The sequence below is a fragment of the Taurulus bubalis genome, assembly GCF_910589615.1.
Source record: "Taurulus bubalis genome assembly, chromosome: 5".
NCBI lineage: Eukaryota > Metazoa > Chordata > Actinopteri > Perciformes > Cottidae > Taurulus > Taurulus bubalis.
Genome location: NC_136593.1, coordinates 5,196,087 through 5,214,796, shown reverse-complemented (window position 1 = coordinate 5,214,796; position 18,710 = coordinate 5,196,087). Strand labels below are relative to the sequence as shown.

The following is an 18,710-nucleotide window of genomic DNA, read 5'->3' as shown; positions in this document are numbered from 1 at the left end:
GAGTTCTTTGCACTGGTTCCAGACATCAAAAGCGTCGCAGGCAGGGATTAAATACAGGGGCCGAGTGTTTTTAGGCCAGAGGCAGGAAAGTGTCTTCAGGTGGACTAAATGTTTTGCAGCTTTACAGGTTTATCCAAGTCGACTTCAAGGAATAACAAGTCTTACATTTTCTTTCAATCATCATGTCAAACGTTAACGTAAAGCTTCCTTCCAAACGGAAAACAGCTGATGAGACGGAAGAATAAAGAAACAGATTATTTGATAAACTGCAGTTCACGAGGTAGTTAATTAATTTATAAACCAAACTATAATTAGGAACACATGGCTGATTTGGCTGATTTCCTTCATCCAGTCTGATTTCTTTTTGTAGTGCATTCTGGGAACTTTTGATTGATTATTTCGGTGTCTGGAGTTGCTGGTCGTTCACCTCCTGTATTTCCAAAGACACACCTGTAGCTTCACCTTCAGCTCTTATTCTGTTTGTTTCCTCAAAGGTAAAGAGCCGGTTTATCCATGTTAAGTAAAAAAATAAAAAAACACAACCTTTATTTCGAGAACGCACACATATATTAGGCTTGTTCGAGATTAACTGCGCCTCGCCTGGAAAGTAGACGAGAGCAGGCGGCATCATCAGGGGGCGTTCAGCTTTTAGCTGCCTTCAAAGAATACACAGGAAGTCACAGAAACAGTTACTTCCTGTTAGGTTCGATCTATAGGCTACTTGTAGTTTACAGACCACGTTCGGATTTATTCATGTGTGTTTTTAAATATATATTTATTTAGAAATGTGCGTGCAGCTGCATGTTATGCTATCTATCCTTTGTTCTTTTTATGACCGCCACATGTCGAGCCGCTACCTTCGGTGGTTGTCGGGAGCTAGCGGAGCGCTAGCTGGCTACAGCGGGGAGCTAACGAGGACACGTTTTGATGTGTGTTGTATAAATATCTTTGTTACTATGAACCACAGAAGATGTGTTTTTAGATTAAATTTGAGACTAATAGTCAACAATCGAGCGTTAAGTAGTACAACTACACAGAAAATAAGGATTTTCTACAATACGTGGTGTTTGTTGTCAAATCTAAGAGCCAATCAGGTCTCTGATGTGGTCACAGCCAGATGTTTCCCATCATGCACTGGGCCACGCAGTTGGTGGAGAGCTACTGCATCGCCTGGCTCTCGTGAGATTATCGTTGACCACATGTGCATGACGTCAGAGCAAGTCGGACACAAATCTAACCGGCATGCACAGCGCCGATCGCCAGTGATCAATTCTGCGTATGACTGACTCATCTCAAACTATATTTATATATAGCAACGACAAAACAAGACATGAGTCTTTATTAGTCTTAATGTAAATAATGTTCCAACAGTACAAAGAGAATAAATACTTTAGATATGTTATCAGCAGGTACTTCAGAGTCTGTAATGAGCCATCAGAATAATTAAATGAGACTTTTTGAACTATAGTTAATAAACTGATAAGATTAAAATCATAATGATGTAATGTAGAGACGGTTCCATCTATTTTCCAGCGGTGTGACACATAAATTAATAAATGACCGGAGCTACCGAACGCGGTGATGCACTTTATATGTTTGTGGGGTTTAGAAATGTGAGCTTGAGAGCAGGTTAGAAAACTGGTACCGTCAGCTTTCTTTGAGAAAAGTGTCGTCAGATTTAACATCGAGTCTCATGGAGTTCATGTCGCCAGGTTCACAGAAGTAAATGTGCAAGTCTGTTGGATTCCATCGACACATATCTACGACACGAATGGTGTATGAAGAGTGAAAATTGTGGGAATAAACTCTAGCGGTGACCTCACCACTCTAGGTCTGAACATTCCTGTGGCTCTATTGTAATAATTTAAACTACGGTAAGTTATGTACCAGTCATTTCGTTGCACGGTACAAGGCTCGTCTACGGAGCCCAATTGTTGGGAAGGAGCCACTGAGATATATTTTAACCAAGCAGTGTTTTTAGTGATTCAGTTCAAGAAAAGCACAAAATCAATGCATACAAAAAAAATCTATAATAATAATAATAATCCTTGTGAGGATCATTTAGACAATTACAAGTCATAGATGTCAGAGGTAAGAAAATAGAGGGATTCAGTTCATGTCCAAGAAAAAGTTCATAGTCAAAGCAAATTTCTCTGTTATTATAACATAAAGCCATTTAATTTGGGGTAAAAAATGACATGAAAAAAAAGAAAAACAGAAAATAACAAAGATCAAATGCACGTTATTACATTAACTTTGTTCAAATATTTTTTTTTCACAGTTGAGAAGGACTTAACTCTGGTCCAACAAATAATTGTGAGCTGCTAACCCACAACCTCGAGCAACATTTTCAACTTCTCAAATTGATTTAATGAAAAGATGGTGCAGTTTGAACCTACTTGATGTCTACTATTAATCTGAAGTGGAATTAGTTTGTAACTATGGACCATTTCCTTTCTAATCAAATCTAAAATTAGACAAATAGACTCATGAAATTATTTGACGTTAGCTCATAAAGGAGATTTTCAACGGCTTTTATTTTGAAGCGAATGATTCGGTGAATAGTCCGGCGAGTAAAGCGTGGTGTGAACAGATGGCACCCCTTTGCATGAAAGTATCCCCTTCAAAAGAAAAGCACAGGATTTGTTTCTTAACAAAGGCACTTTTTGGTGATCATATGCCTTTCACGCCGTGGCGGGCCACATAAAATGACACCTATGCACTAGGGTAGCAATCTTGCCATTGACAAGATCCAAAGTCTGACGAACAAGTTCAGCAACATGTAGAAATTTCAGAGACGATCTGAGATGGAAAAGTGTCATTTCTGAAGACGACGCAGAAACAAGCCTTCTGGAGAGGATTCAAGAGATCAGTGAAAGGAGAACTAAATGGTTGCAAAGTATGAGGCAGGGGCACGGAAACTCTCCGAGTCAAACAGAACAATCCTTGATCTCTGATTAAAGAGGATTGTCTCTGAGCCTTAGAGAGACACAAAACCAGCTGTTTAGGGAGAAAGCTGAACGCCTCCAGAACTCTCCAGAGAAACGCCTCCAGAGAAATCAACTCTCTGGTGGAAAAGGCAGCCAAAGACCAGGACCTGAAGCAACGTGAGTTAACAGGACTTGACCTGAAGGAGTTCAATGAAACAAAGGAGAATCTCCTTTGAGCTGAGCGGCCAAGGAGAGCCCTGGAAAAAGAAATACGCAGCTCTGGACAGGAAACACAAAAAGAACCTGACCATTCAGTCCATGAAAAAAAGCTAACCAGGTAACCCATAAAGTTCTGGATGATAAGTTTAAGGGCGAGCTGAATAGGAACTACAACTTGCTGGAGAAACTCTGAGAGATGATCGATAAACGCAAGGTCCTCGAGGACATCTGTCTCAAATTGAAAAAAAAAAAGTGTCGGAAAGACGGATCGAGTTGCACAAGATGAAAAACAAGATGTTCCAGAGGACAATGCGTGACAGCGACGGTTTCTATTGTACTTTAAAGTATGGATGTGGCTTGAATAAATACTATTAAATAGACTCACCTGATGCAGGCTGTGTGTTCCTGGCCTGTGTGTTACTGGCCCCTTGAGTACTACTGGATGTCCCTTCTCCTGCAGCTGTATTTAAACAGAGTTCATCCATGCTGTTCGTTACACAATTGCATTTGGTCATTTCTATCATCCTACCACATAGTTGCATTGTACAAATACATTTTATCTGACCATGTAACTTGTAGTAGATAAATTACAATTACTGCCACCACTGCTACAAGGCTAAATAATGCTACTGATTACAATTAGTAGTATTAATGTGATGTGATTATGAAAGTATTAATAATAACAATAACAAAAACAGCAACAATAGTACTAGTTGTGTAGGCTACTTACAAAGTTCAGAGGGAGGCGAATCAGGCGTCCTTTCTCCAGCAGGTGCCGGCCTCTGAAAAAATTGCCTGAGTGCATCTGGCCAATTTAATAAAAAAACAACACACATATACATTTTAGTATATTCCTGAGGAGGAACTGTACAGAAGGCTGAACACCACCACTATCCCCAAAATGGTTACTGTGTGTGTGCACCTGCTAGTTGTGAATTCACTAAACAGAACTTAAGCCATTTATAATGAATGTAGACAGCAACTGTACTGTTCATAACTAGCATACGTTATCCAGATATTGGTCTTTTGACATGTACATCCATGTAGGTTATCAGTGAAGTTACGTTTGCTAGTAATAGCCTACGTAGCAAATTAGCAAAGTAACAGTTGCTAGCTAGCTATAGCTAGCCTAAGTGACGGCAATGAAGCGTCCAATATTAGGTGATGCACAATAATAAATGTATTTCGTTTGACACCTTGATGGCTGAGATGAGAAGACTTACCTCTATATCTATTTCTTCTCCTCTTCTTCCTTTTTTCGTCCCTGTTGTCCAGATGGTTTAGACCGCTTCATTTTTGCAAATGTCACGCGCCAGTCAAAGTGGCCGCGCAATACATTTATTTTTCAGATCGCGCACATTTTTCAGAATGCACAAACCTTTTTTTTGGAGTGAGCCATCTTTAAAATAGAAGATCTTTGATGTGACGTGTTGAGTCTTGGCCAATCAGCGTCCCGTTTTCTCGACAAAAAAAATCAGATTTTTGGCCGAGTTGTTGTCATCCTCGTAATAGAACATCTTAGATGTGACGTGTTTTGGCCAATGAGCGTTAAGATGTTTGCAGCGCCCGTTTCTCAATATGCGGTACTCTCGGTACTTGATGAGAAAACTCACAGCTGAATCGTCGCTGAATCGCCCCCAACCCATTTGTCGCCCTGGGCAGTCGCCTAGTTCGCCTATAGCAATCGCCGGCCCTGCGTTTAGACGGAGATAAGCCACGCCTCCTCTCCGGCGAGAATCGTTACCGTTCTCTGGTGACTTCCTAAACTCATTATGCCTTTGATCTTATATCTCCCCACTATACTGTATTGTAACACAGCATTTAACTGACAGAAAAAACTGACTTGGAAGTAGAAGAACTCACAGAGGACAACGCAGATCTTCAAGAAAAGAGGACATTTTAACTTTTAAATTAGTTTTTCCTTTTTAACTGGAAAAAATGTTTTGGCCTTCTTTGGAGAATCTTTGGGGAGATGAGGAGGTTGAGGAGAGGGGAAATGAGGAGGTTGTAAGCCGTAGCGCTCAAGAACGCTCAAACAAGAAGTTGCATCTTCATTTTACAAATAAGCTCCGCGCGTTGGCCGACTACCACTTTGAGAGCGGCATCGCCGACTCCGAGGCTCGCTACAAAGCTGAGCTTTTGGAGGAGGAGAATCTGGAGCTGCACAGTCCAGAAGTCCAGAAGATGGAGGACGCTCTTCGGACCCAGAACGGGGCTGAGACGACTGTGGGAAGATGCCAAGCTGCCCTGCAGGTGGAGCTCGCCCAAGTCGTTGCAGCATTCAAAATGGAGACAGACCTGCAGGACGATGTGCGCCTCGTGTTGCAGCAGGAGAAGGACGCGCTCCGAGAGTCCAATGAGTCCTTTCAGGCTCAGCTGGACGAGCAGAAGATGGAGAATGAAAGACTCTGCTCTGCTCTGAGGGCGTCCGAGCGGGAACGGAATATTGAACGTGACCGGTTCAGGGAAGAATGGAAAATAACAACAGACCTGCAGACCGGTATGGGCCTCCTCCTGGAGCAGGCGACGACCGCTCTCAAGGCCGAGCTGGACCAGCAGCGGAACAACAATCACAAACTGGTGGCTGCTCTGACGGAGACTGAGCTGGAGCTGAAGACTCAGCGGGATGAGTGGCAGAGGGGCAAGGGTTGCCACCTGGAAGAGCTGGAAGCTTGTAAAAGCAGCCTTCTTGCCCAGCTGGGGATCCAGGGTCAAGGGCAGAAGGTGGAGAATGAGAAGCTCCGGTGCGCACAGCTGGAGACACAGGAACAATTTGCAGCTGACCGGTCCAAGTGGGAGTCGGAGATTGCCTCCTTGCTGGAGCAGATCAGAGTCGTCCACGTGGCTTGGCTGGAGGAGACCAGAGCCTTCTGTGAAGCTCACATGCAGGCCAAAAGAGAGGAGGTCAACAGCTCGGCGACCTCACTGGACAAAGCCAAGGAAGATTTCGAAGGCTTTCGAGAGTGGCGGGAGGAAAAGTCGGCCCTCCTCCGGGCCTCAGAGGAGTTGCTGCAGGAGAGGACCGCTCTCCAGGAGTCAAATGAGTCCTTTCAGGCTCAGCTGGACCAGCAGAGATCTAAGAACGTAAAACTCGTGGCATCTCTGAAGAAGACCCGAGCCTCCTGTGAGGCTCGGGTCGAGGAGGGTGTGGCTTTGATCATGAGCAACAAAGCCTCCTGTGAGGCTTGGGTCGAGGAGACCAGCGACTCCCGTGAGGCTAAACTGGACGTGCAGAAGACGGTTCGTGAAAAGCTCCAGACTGCTTTGACGGCGTCTGAGGAGAAGCTGAACACTGAACGTGGCCAGCGGAAGAAAAAGGAGAAGCAATTTGCAGCTGACCGGTCCAAGTGGGAGTCGGAGAAAGCCTCCATGCTGGAGCAGATCAGAGTCGTCCACGTGGCTCGGCTGGAGGAGACCAGAGCCTCCCGTGAGGCTAAACTGGACGTGCAGAAGACGGTTCATGAAAAGCTCCAGACTGCTTTGACGGCGTCTGAGGAGGAGCTGAACACTGAACGTGGCCAGCGGACGAAAGAGGAGAAGCAATTTGCAGCTGACCGGTCCAAGTGGGAGTCGGAGAAAGCCTCCTTACTGGAGCAGATCAGAGTCGTCCACGTGGCTCGGCTGGAGGAGACCAGAGCCTCCTGTGAAGCTCAGCTGCAGGCCAAAAGAGAGGAGGTCAACAGCTCGGCGACCTCACTGGACAAAGACGAGGAAGATTTCGAAGGCTTTCCAGAGTTGCGGGAGTTAAAGTCGGCCCTCCTTCGGCCCTTAGAGGAGAACGTTATGTTGAAGACGCAGGAGTTTCTGGATAGAAAGATCACCGACAAGAAGAGGAGGAAGTGGTACAGGAGACTAGGATTGATTTCAGACCAAGCACCTGATGATGTGCCTCTGTTGGTGTCTGAGGAAGAATCATAATAATATTCATAATCATGAATATTCAGGGCTGCACGGTGCTGTAGCAGCTAGCAAGTTTCACGTTTGCTTGTTCTCCCTGTGGCCCAGTGGGTTCTCTCCGGGTGATCCGGCTTGTTCTCCTAAATAAAACATTAAATGTGTCACATAAAAGCTTTGTTCGGTGTATATGAAATAAAATGATATTGTATTATATTAAATTTAATGTTTCATAAAAGCTTTGTTCGATATGTTTATATGAAATACAATTATATTATATTATACAAAATAAATTAAATGTGTCATAAAGCTTTGTTTGATGCATGAATCAGGGGACAAGCACTGATGAGTTTTCCCCTTGAATATCTGACAGTTATCAAGCTTAATAATAATATTAAGAGGAAAGCAAAATAATAAAAGTAACGTAAAAACAAACAGTTTTTACTGGAGAAGAAACCTTCAAAACAACTCAATTGACTGAAGAAATTGAAGCAATACACGAAAATGATTTCAATAAAAGCACAAAAAAAACACCAGTACATTGCAAATAAAAAGAAAACAAAGTAATATAATATGTGCACAAGTCTAAAGCAGACACATAATAACTGTAAACATGGTCTAATAGACTTTATTACTTCACTGGTGATTCATGGTGCAGGAAACCATCTTATTCCGCCTGCTTTGTGGAACCAGAGAACGTTGACCCAACGATAGCTGATGACACTCGACTGCGTGTGTGTGTGTATATGTGTGTGTGTGTGTGTGGTGTAGACGGGTGTGATCATGTGTGCAGAGGTCACGTCCTGTGGTTAGAGGAAGCCGCCTGCAGCACTTCCTCCAGAATAAAGTCCACTGTTGAGTCTCCAGAACAGACGTGAATGCGGCTGAAGCCTTCAGTGTCTTCAGACCGGATAACTTTTATTCTCTTCCGTCAGTTTGGGATTTATTTTTGGATGTAATGTTTTTCTTGCAGACAGAACAGACTTTTCTTTGCATTTTTTAAACTTCAAAAATAAATAATTTTAAATATAAAAAGCAGCGAGACAAATGACTGACCTCAAGAAGCCAGATCAGCTGTTTGTTTTAAACTGGAACTGCATCAGCAGGAATAAGATGTGCTTCATGTCAAAGGTGGACACATGACGTTCCTCAGGAGGAACTAAAGAACCACATGGGCGCGTTCTACTTTAATTCCTCAAATCTTCTTCAAGGCTTTGTGAAAAGATCTGCATTTAAGAAAATGTCAAAGCAGCAAAACGCATTACTACACACTATTAATTAATAGTGAAGCAGCAGCCGGTTGAAATGGGAACTCAACTACATGTGTTGTTGTTTACCTCTGTACTGATCCATCACGTAGAACTCCTCCAGGTAGAGCTGTTTGCCAACCCACGGGTCGTAAGTGAAGTAGTACATGACGAAACCCACCACCTTCGGATCTGCAGAGACAAACGCTTGAGTATCCTGCTGCAGTTCACATTCATTATCATTATACTTGATATGTATCCAACCTACAATAAGAGTATATATATATATATATATATATATATATATATATATATATATATATATATATATATATATATATACATCTACATATGTATATATATATATATATATATATATATATATATATACATATATATATATATACATATATATATATATATATATGTATATATATATATATGTATATATACATATATATATATATATATATATATATATATATACCTAAGTATACAAATATTTGGTACAATGTTGTGTATTTGTTTCATGCATTTCTTTTTTAAATCCCTTTCATCCTATTAGACGTGTGAGAAAGGGTCATAATTAGTATCTGAATCCTTAAAGCTAAAGCCAAAAGCATCAGTGACCTTGACAGTTGACCTTTGTTCACCAAAATCCACATCAGTTTATTCTCGTTTTGTGTAGAAAATGTTTTTTGTTGTTGCTATACTAGTCCCCAAAGGAATCCATAAATAAAAAACTGACAAACAAAATAAAATCTTGCATCCGTGTTACTATAATGATCAACAGTCTTCCACCAGCTGGGAGTTCTCACGGCAGCCATGTTGGATGTTTATCATGATCATTTGGGGGAGGACTGGAAAAGCCCCTCAAGCTGAGGTTTTTCTGTGACTTCAACTCCAGCTTTAACACGGCGAGCCGAGACGTAAACAAACACCTGAGACTTAAAGGAGCTTTCCTGACGCCTCGAGTCTCGTTACTGAATTAATCTGAATTAAAAAGTGTGCGTCAGCTCAAGAGGCCGAGAGCGAACAGCTGCAGCCGGGCGACTTCTTTTCTTTAAACAAACATGCTTCAGTTATGACGAGATCTATAGATGTTTAACAAAAACAGGAAGCTCGAGGTGCAGATGCCGTCATGAACGCAAACTTAGGACAAAGTTATTCTGGGAACTGAGAACATTTAAGAAACTCCAGTTTCACATAAGAGTGGTGTGGTTAGAGCAGGTAACCGGTTTGAGTCACATGATATTTAACAGTTCAGTTTGCATTTACGCCAAATACTACTACTCCTACAAATTTCATACAATCGACTTAAATTCTGATCTAAAGTGATATCAAGACCCTCAGGAGTATGGCTTGTGCGCTCGCAACGTTTTCACTCAACGGCCTTGACGTGACGGGGACCCAAAGACGCGCCTACTTTGAGCTAGCCGCTATATGAGAGAAAGCTGTTGTAACTCCTCCATACATGATGCTATTACCCCAATACTCCTCATGCATGATACTGGTCCATGCCTGAGGACATGTACATGACAAATGTTCAGATTGTCATAGCGCCACCTACTGGCCAAAGGAAATCAGCGAAACTGCATCCCATTTACAGGCAATTTAAATGACCTGGTTTAATCTTTACATAGAGAAACATGATGTGTGTGTGTGTGTGTGTGTGTGTGTGTGTGTGTGTGTGTGTGTGTGTGTGTGTGTGTGTGTGTGTGTGTGTCATCCTCCACCCTGCTTTCAACCAGCCTGAACAGTAAATCACATGGTACCTTATTGCTTAAATATAAGATGCTTGTATATTCATAGTAAGCTACTAGCGCCACCTACTGGCCAAACTAAATCTACCAAACTGCATCCCATTGACATGCAATTTAAATCACCTGGTCTACTCTTCACGTACAGAAACATGATGCACAGCATATGTTCACATTGTCGTAGCGCCACCTACTGGCCAAAAGAAATCAGCCAAACAGCATCGGATTTAAATAAAAATGACAGCTCCCAATTGCATGCTGGGTAACAATCGCGCACAAAACAAAACAGGAAGAGACAGACCGGAAGACACGCCACACAAACAGCAGTTAGCCGACCAACGCTGAGACAGACCATGACGGATGCCAGTGACGCTGAAACCTAAGTAGCTCTACTGCACTGCCAGGATGAAACTGTACAAATGAATTGCTGGTCCCTGCTCTTGTTGAGACCATGCATGGGTTTGGCCGGTTTCCTTCCGAGGCCAGTCGGCGACCCGCCGGCTACCCCAAATGTGCCGGGATCCAGCGAGGACCCGCTCACAGCTGCTCGCAGCTTTAATTATTATTATTTTCAACTGTGAGATCACGACAAATAGCATTAAAGAAATGCAGAACCGATTTGGTTTTAATAATCTTTTAATAATGGCCAAAAATATGAGGTTTCATTCAGAAACAAAGCAAAAAGCGAGCATATACTAAACAACGTAATGTAACTAAACAAAGGTCGAGTGAATCTGAATACGTCGCTCAGGAAAAGAAATATGAAAAGAAATTGCCTTTTTGCGTGAAAGTTATGGTGACAAAAACAGTTTAAACTAGAGAGTCATTTTTTGGAACTTTTTTTCCCGGCTTTAATAGATGTCTATTTTCACCAGACCTGACAAATGTTCCAAATTTGGTGAGTTTTTGAATATGACAAGTGCCCCAAAAAGCAGTCCAATATTCAAAAATAAGGATCAGAATAATCAAGAATAATCCTTTGTATTTCAATAGGGTCCTCTCGGGACTGACTCTGTCAGTCGCTCGGACCCTAATAATATAATTAAATATTGATGTGCAAATTAATCGCACGCAAAAATAAAGGTTGCCGGTTTTCAGGTTATTTCTGTCGGCAGGTAACGCTGTAACCGAAAGAGTTTCTGGATAGTCGGACGTCACTTTAATATGAATACGAATATTTTCACTTTTTTTAAGAGCAATCCAACAATAAACCCGCAGGATTACAGTCAGCGCTGTGCACAGGTTTTACTGCCACACTAAATAATTAAACTAGCATTAATATATTTAGTAATTATAAACCTCTAAAATTCAGTTAATTAATTAAAAAAACATTAAATTAATGTATTGGGAAGTTTCATTTTAATATATTTGACTTTGTGTTTGTTTATTCATTATTTAAACACTAACGGAATAAAGTGACATTAATATAATTTGTTAAAATATATAATTATTTGGGTGCAGCACATGTTACTGGTTTCATCAGGCCGCTGGTTCTTCACTTCATACAGTACAAGAAATCTGAAGGAAGGAACCTGGAATATGCATCTAACCTTCACAGCAACATTATCCTGTAAGATTCAGTGGTTATTTACTAATATATATATATATATATATATATATATATATATATATGACTGATAAACAGTGAAGATATTAAACCATCCTGAATGCCGTACAAACAAATATTCAACACAGTTCAATAATCTGTGCTCTGATCAATCATTAAAAAGAAAAAACACATGACATGAGGAGCAGATATAACTTATAGCAGAAAGTGAAATGCAGCGGGAGCGTTTTAAAGTTTAATAGCAAGTATAAGTGACATAAAGCTGAAGTGGACAAAGTCATAGTTACAGTTTGGGTTAAACGGGTCATTTCAGATGAAATACAGAATTAATCTCTGTTCTCCTCGTATGGAGCGCTGCATGGATGGCGTTCACACTGGTTCTCAACAAACAAGCCAATGGGATTTCAGAATACACAGAAAATAAGCTCTGTGGCAAACACAAGTTTTGTTGCTTACTAGCAAGATTATCTTTTCAAATGAACACAACTTTTATTATTTTTGAAGCGTGAGTGCAAACAAACTGCAGCGCTGTGAAGGCGGACTGGTCGACTTGATGACTGGTTTCAGGACTCATATTTTGTTAATAAATCATTTATTACTAAATGAGCCTCCGTTGTTTTGGGGTGGAGGAGACATCTCTCCGATGAAGGGAAGGGAGGATGTGTTTTTTGGGTGTACTGTCCCTTTACGAGCCACCAGCTTCAAGAGTCTCTATTTGAAAAAGCCTTCAAACAGGATCAGAGAAAGGTAAAAGCAGCAGGACGCTGAGCAGCTGGTCACGTTCCTCCAGCCAGCAGTGGAGACGACTCGGAGGCGTCCCGCTTGAGGTGCGGCGCTGCGGCGCCACCGTGTGGCCAGCTGTCGTACAGGTGGCTGCTCTGCAAGTCTGCTTCGGCTCGCAAAGTTATTTTCTTCATAAAATCAAAGAAACAAACAAACAAAACAGCATAAAAAGTTAAGAAACGTTTTCCGTTTGTCAACACAGATCTTTAATAAAACCTTAAAACAACAGCTCAACATTTCCGGGAACTCTTATTCTCTCCGTTTCAGATAATACATGATAACGTGAAGATGAATTTCAATCTCACGTCCGTGCGTTACGTAGCTTAGCATAAAGACTGGAAACAGGGGGAAACTGCTAGCCTGGCGCTATCAAAGTTAAACATATGTTTGTTGGATGCAGTTCCTTCCCACAAGCACCATACTGTGTATTGTACCTGAAAATCTCTGATGTAGGTGAGGAAGAAGCTGATGAAGGAGAAGGCCAGAGACCATTCAGACACGGTGCTGATGATGTGAGCCGTGTAACCCTGAAACAAACACAAATACAAACTAACATCAATGTCAAGCTGCTGAGAGCTGCGTTACCGACCAATAATGTGTAATCATTATTATTTAGATAACGTTGTGTAGCTGCTTGAGTTTAGAAAACATCTGAGGAGCTAGAAACATGTTTGCATTTGTCAAACTTGGATATCATATTAAAAATATGCAAAACTGACCGTCTCTCCAGGAGTCCAGTGCAGTTTGTGAGCCACGTCCACTCCCGGCAGACTGCTGTACATGACGACTGATGACACGAACACTGGCAGGAAGCCGTTCAGGATCTCAGCGCTCGGACACATATTCATAAACTGTGTTTCAATACGCAGATGATGTTCTGATTCTGAATATTTACAGCGTGCGTGTTTTTGCTGCCTTGTTATACATTTGTCCATAAGAGTCTGAACGGTGTTTCCATTTTACAAAAGAAAAATATATTATATATAAGATATTATAATGAGTATAAAGATATTATAATGAGTATAAAGATATTATAATGAGTATGCAAATCTCAAAATAATATGATAGATAGAGATAGTAAGAGTTGGAACTGAAAATAATGAGTTAGTATCTCAAAATAAAGACTTTATAACTCAAAATAAAGAGTTGGATCTGAAAATAATTACATAGTATGTCGCAAAAAATGATTAAAAATGATAAACCTTGTCAAAATAATGACTTGAAAGTTTCCTATTATTTTGGGATGAATGCAGTTACATTGTTAATGTACTCAACACCGTATGAAAGCCCATTTCCACCAGCGTGATGAAAATAAAAGAATAAAAAGATCCTGTATCAGCAGTGAAGGTTTGGAGCAGAGAAAGAGAGCCGTAACTTTGAGCTCCTTTAACCTCTCGGGTTTGGGTCGCGGCCCCTGGACCGGCTGTCGACCGTGATGAAGGATACTGATGACGATGCTGCTCAGAGTCCAGAGTCCGACGCCGAGCCGGACCAGGTAGGTGGTCCTGCTGTGCACGTGGGGCTGCATGCGGAGCGAGAGCAGCGTCTGGACCAGGATGTAGAGCGCGCCGACCCCGAAGGTCAGCACCGCGCCCACCAGGTGCATGGAGAACAGCGTGGTCTTCTGCGCTGACACACACACACACACACACACACACACACGGATTCACTGCCGACACGTTTCACCACTTGACACACGCTGTACCGGTGTGAACTGATCCGGGACCAGCGGCGCTCACCTGGAAGTTGGCGACCACGGCCATCCCGAAGGAGCTGATCAAGCCGAGCAGCAGCCCGAAGCGGTTCAGTCGGTTCAGCTTGAGCTCGCCTTCACCCGTCAGAGCCTCCACCTGTTTGTAACGCACGTACACGGTGGCCATGCCTGCACACACACACACACACACACACACACACACACACACACACACACACACACACACACACACACACACACAGAACAAAAATTCCGAAATCCAATAACTATATTTCAGCTTTTATTTTATTTTTCTTACATAAAGAATGTTTCTTCCATCCATCAAAATTTTAAAATAAAAATGTATAAAAAAAAAAAAAAGGATGTTTAACATCTGCACAATAAATTGATCATGGACGTTAAGATATTTAACTATTATAAACAAACTAATAACACAAAAAAAACTTAAATGAAGACAAATGTATTATTGTCCTTATCGATGAATCTGCTCGCTGTTTGTTTATATTTTAAAAGATTGCATTGATCATAAAATGTCATAAAATGGTGAGAAACCCCAGAGTGACGCCTTTAAATATTATTTGATCTGATACTAATTAAATATTCAGTTTATCGTCAAAGAATACTCAATGAAACAGGAAATCCTCACATTTAAAAAGTTGGAACCAATTCATAATTCATCAAAATTGTTTACGATTAATTTTCTGTCGATCGACTAAAGCTAATTCCCTCTCTCTCTCAGAAAAATAAATAAATCAAAAAGTGTGTGTGTGTGTGTTACCTAAAAAAGCGGAGACATCCAGCATGATGCCGAACACACACCTCTCTGGTGCCATCGTTCCTGTGTCGCTGCAACACAAAACAAAGTGTATTCAAGAGAAGTTTATAGATCATTTTACTGGTTAAACTGGTATATTATAATAACACACACATAACAGTTATATTGCCATCAGTCGCCAAATAAAGAGAACTGAAGGATTGAGTAACAGTAAGTAGACGGGAAACTGCAATGTGGATTGTTAACTATTTCTAACATTTGTTTGACTGAACAAATAGCCTGTTATTTATTAAATGTATTTTATGGAAACAGGGTGTGTGTGTGTGTGTGTGTGTGTGTCACCAGACCTGATGTAAGGCACCAGAGGATCCACGTGTCTCAGCACCACCGCTGTGATGTAAGCGAAGACGAAGGACGCCGCCGTCCAGACGACCAGCGCTGCAGGCAGGAAGCACAGACCCTGCTGGAACCACCACATGGTCTCCTCCCCGTGTGTGTGTGTGTGTGTGTGTGTTGTTGGTTCACTATGGCCTGTACGAAACAAACATACACACAGTTATACACAGCAGCCATCATCACCATCCTCCAGCTTCTCATTGTGGTCTTGAGAACATTCCACAAATATAATAAAAACTAAATGACCAAAAATTAATTATCTTTTTTTTTGTGTCGATACTGACGTTAATGTTTATTTTCTGTTTCTAAATGGTAGAAACATACACTTTATGTTTCTTCTTACCCCCAGGTGAGAAAGAGTTTTAGGTGGATAGGATCTTTCCATGTCAAATAATCTGATAAAGTTTAAAATATTTATTCAGTTGACACATCTTTGCAAATTCCCGCTTTCTTTATGAGTATTTTTGCTTTTGAGGTTTTGGGTTTTAAACTCAAAACAAAACATCTGATTAGAAACTGATGTTTTACTATTTTTCTGACAACAAAACAATTGATTAAAAATAAAAGTCTGCAGATGTAATATCCTGATCTGTCACACAACATAAATTATAACACCACCAGTTATTAGAGACTTGAACAGATTAGACTAATACATATTAATTAATTTACCGGTTCATGTGACTTCCTGAGAGGCTAAATGAATCCTAAATGAACATAAAGGCTTTCTTTACCTTCAGGATCCTATCAGTGCAGTAACGTTGCAGGTTCCACTCTGGAGAGAAGTCACGTGATCTCACTGAGGAAGTGAAACAGAGAAAGTCAGACAAAGGTGTGTAAGAAATATGTTTCACTGTTATTTGTCACACACCAAACTACATGAAAAAAAACATTAATTTAACGCTTTTTCTAGAAGTTTGCTTGTCTCGCACTCAACAGCTTCAGAAAACAAATACATTTAATTCAACTTGTATACAACACAGAGTACAGTGCATTATCGTGAAGCTAAGAGAATTAGTGAACGAATGACTGATTAATACGTTGATTAATATCACAAATAAGCAGCTAGCGTTAGCTGCTAGCTACGCCAGATAGCAACTAAAAGACCGAGATTGAAGCTACTTTTTGACGTTTTTCTTATCGTTTCATGCGTTAATAACATCACGTGAACCTGCCGCACTAACAGGAAGCGCGATTATAATTGAACTCACGTTATGAGAGTCCTCCAGCGACCATAATCTTGCTGCTTCGGCAAAACTCCCTTTAATCACTTATTTTCAACCCGGACTCTGGTGTTCAGATGTCCGTCAAATACGTCGACAGTCGTCGGTTCACTCCAAGCGGTCGTGTGCAACACATCCATTAAATAACGAGTTTAAAAGTTGTCACAGGACGGTTGTCTTCGTTAAAGTCGAGAGCGGCGAAGCGCGCATGCGCCTGTCAGCCACAAAAATAGAACATTAGGGTTTTAGCGTCCCGAGTTCTGCCTCACAGGCGAGTCTGAAATACAAACCGGAAATAAACGTGTCCTCAGTTGACGCTGCAGGAGGCGAGAGGAAGATCACATCAAATGTTGATGAAAAAATATTTTATGTTGATCATTTCAGGATACTCACCAAAGGCTACGAATATGATCGTGATTCTCATAACTCTGGTTACATATAAAACCCAAATATAATTAATAATTGTCAATATTTTGCAAAATATACAAGTGTATGGTCATGAACATGTAAGTACAGTAGAGGTAAAATTCAGGTGCTGCTCTTATTTGGGTATTATTCTTTGGAAAATAACTACTTTAATCTTTAACTTTTTTCTTCCTTAAAATATGTCTTGTTTCAACAATAAATGTGTTTTCACCAAAAAGCTATAAGCTTTTTAAGAAACCACTGATAATAAACTACATTCTTCTCAAAATACCGAATCTTATTTTTGAGATCACTTTATTTTCATTAACACCTTTTTCTAGTTAAGTCCAACGTTATATGTAATATGACTTAAAACAAATAATCATAACTGCAACTTTATTTCTCAGAATATTACATTTTTATTTTATAAATCTCATAATATTCTCAATATGTCATCCTAAAGACACCGCAAGGCATCGATGAACAAACGCTGTTGTGATTTGAGTGAAGTGACTTATAAACACTTGTGTGCATAAGATAACTGTGGTTTACGATTGAACCACCCTGAACCTGAACGCCACACTGAAGTGTTGTTAGTTATTGATTAGTCAACACCTTCTTGAACATTTTAAACAAACTGTGGCGGCTCAGTAAGCTGCAGCATCTGCAGACAGAGTTGACAAAACATAAATACATTTAATAAAAACAGGCACAAAATGCTAAAGCAAGAAACTAGTCTCTGTTGAGGACAAACATGTTCTCCACATTAACACTACAAGCAAACACCCAATCAGAATCAGATGATGTTGGAGGCGGAGTGAGCAGCAGCCATTTCAAATAAAAACATGTTTTTATTAACTGTCAGGGACAAAACAAACAAAATTGATCCAAATCTCATCAGTCACCACTTTAAAAACGGTCATCTCCTCCACAGAGTCCCCGTGCACCGGTTCTGCTTCAGCAGTGTGTTGTTTTTGTTTTTGGGGGGAAACACGCCGTCGACCAGACGATGTTACTAACGGACAACTTGACCTTCACATAAATAACAGTCATGGCGGCAGGAAATCGTTCATTAAAACAAAAAAGAAGCACAAAAAGAAGCTCAAGTCTGGTGATGTTCTGCTTTTTCTTAATGTCAACAAATACCATGAAAACCAACAATGACCTTCTTCCTCCGAGCCACAGAGCTCCATTATCGTCTAAAAGCTATTCGAAACACATCAATGAGCGTCACTGTTGCACTTCCTTCATATACACACACACAGACTCGATCTCTCTCACACACACTGTCCTTCTGCCCCATGTGGCTTAATCTGCCAATGAAAATAGACCTAGAACAAATGCACCATTTCCTTCTGTGCGCGTGACGTTTGAAACAACGCTGCTTCAGGAAACTACTGAATATCTTCGCAAGACGTTTTCAAAAGATTTACATCTTCAGTAGAAACCGATGAGCTCGGCGCCGGCAGCGGAGAACCCAGAAGGCGTTACGAGAACCGACACATTGGCGGTTTTTGCTCTTTTCGTGGGATTTGTTGACTATAAGAAAATTACAGAATAATAATACAAGGTGCAGACGTGACAGAAAGTTGCGCGACGGAAAACATAAGCGTCAAACATCTTTTTGTTCCAATCGACTGTAAAATGTGAACTCTAAGGCTGATCTGACTGTCGCGTTATTCCCTCTAGTGCATGGCGGTTAACAATAAAAACAATAAAGTGTAGAGGAAGCATCACTCCTTGAAGCACGAACCAAACTATCATAATGAATATATTAGCAAATAACATTAAACTCTACAA

At 40.9% G+C, this 18,710-nt stretch overlaps 1 protein-coding gene across 1 annotated transcript; it reads right to left on the bottom strand.

Annotated features, from left to right (window-relative positions):
* Positions 1 to 11,846: 11,846 nt before the first annotated feature.
* Positions 11,847 to 16,638, bottom strand: dram2b (DNA-damage regulated autophagy modulator 2b). Its single transcript, XM_079218872.1, has 9 exons — positions 16,494 to 16,638; positions 16,017 to 16,081; positions 15,237 to 15,420; positions 14,893 to 14,960; positions 14,140 to 14,282; positions 13,847 to 14,024; positions 13,120 to 13,202; positions 12,835 to 12,927; positions 11,847 to 12,528 (listed from the first exon to the last, which is right to left on the bottom strand). Exons 3-9 carry the CDS (start codon positions 15,365 to 15,367, stop codon positions 12,394 to 12,396), a joined length of 831 nt encoding a protein of 276 aa, XP_079074998.1. The 5' UTR covers positions 15,368 to 15,420; positions 16,017 to 16,081; positions 16,494 to 16,638; the 3' UTR covers positions 11,847 to 12,393.
* Between the last annotated feature and the right edge of the window lie 2,072 nt (positions 16,639 to 18,710).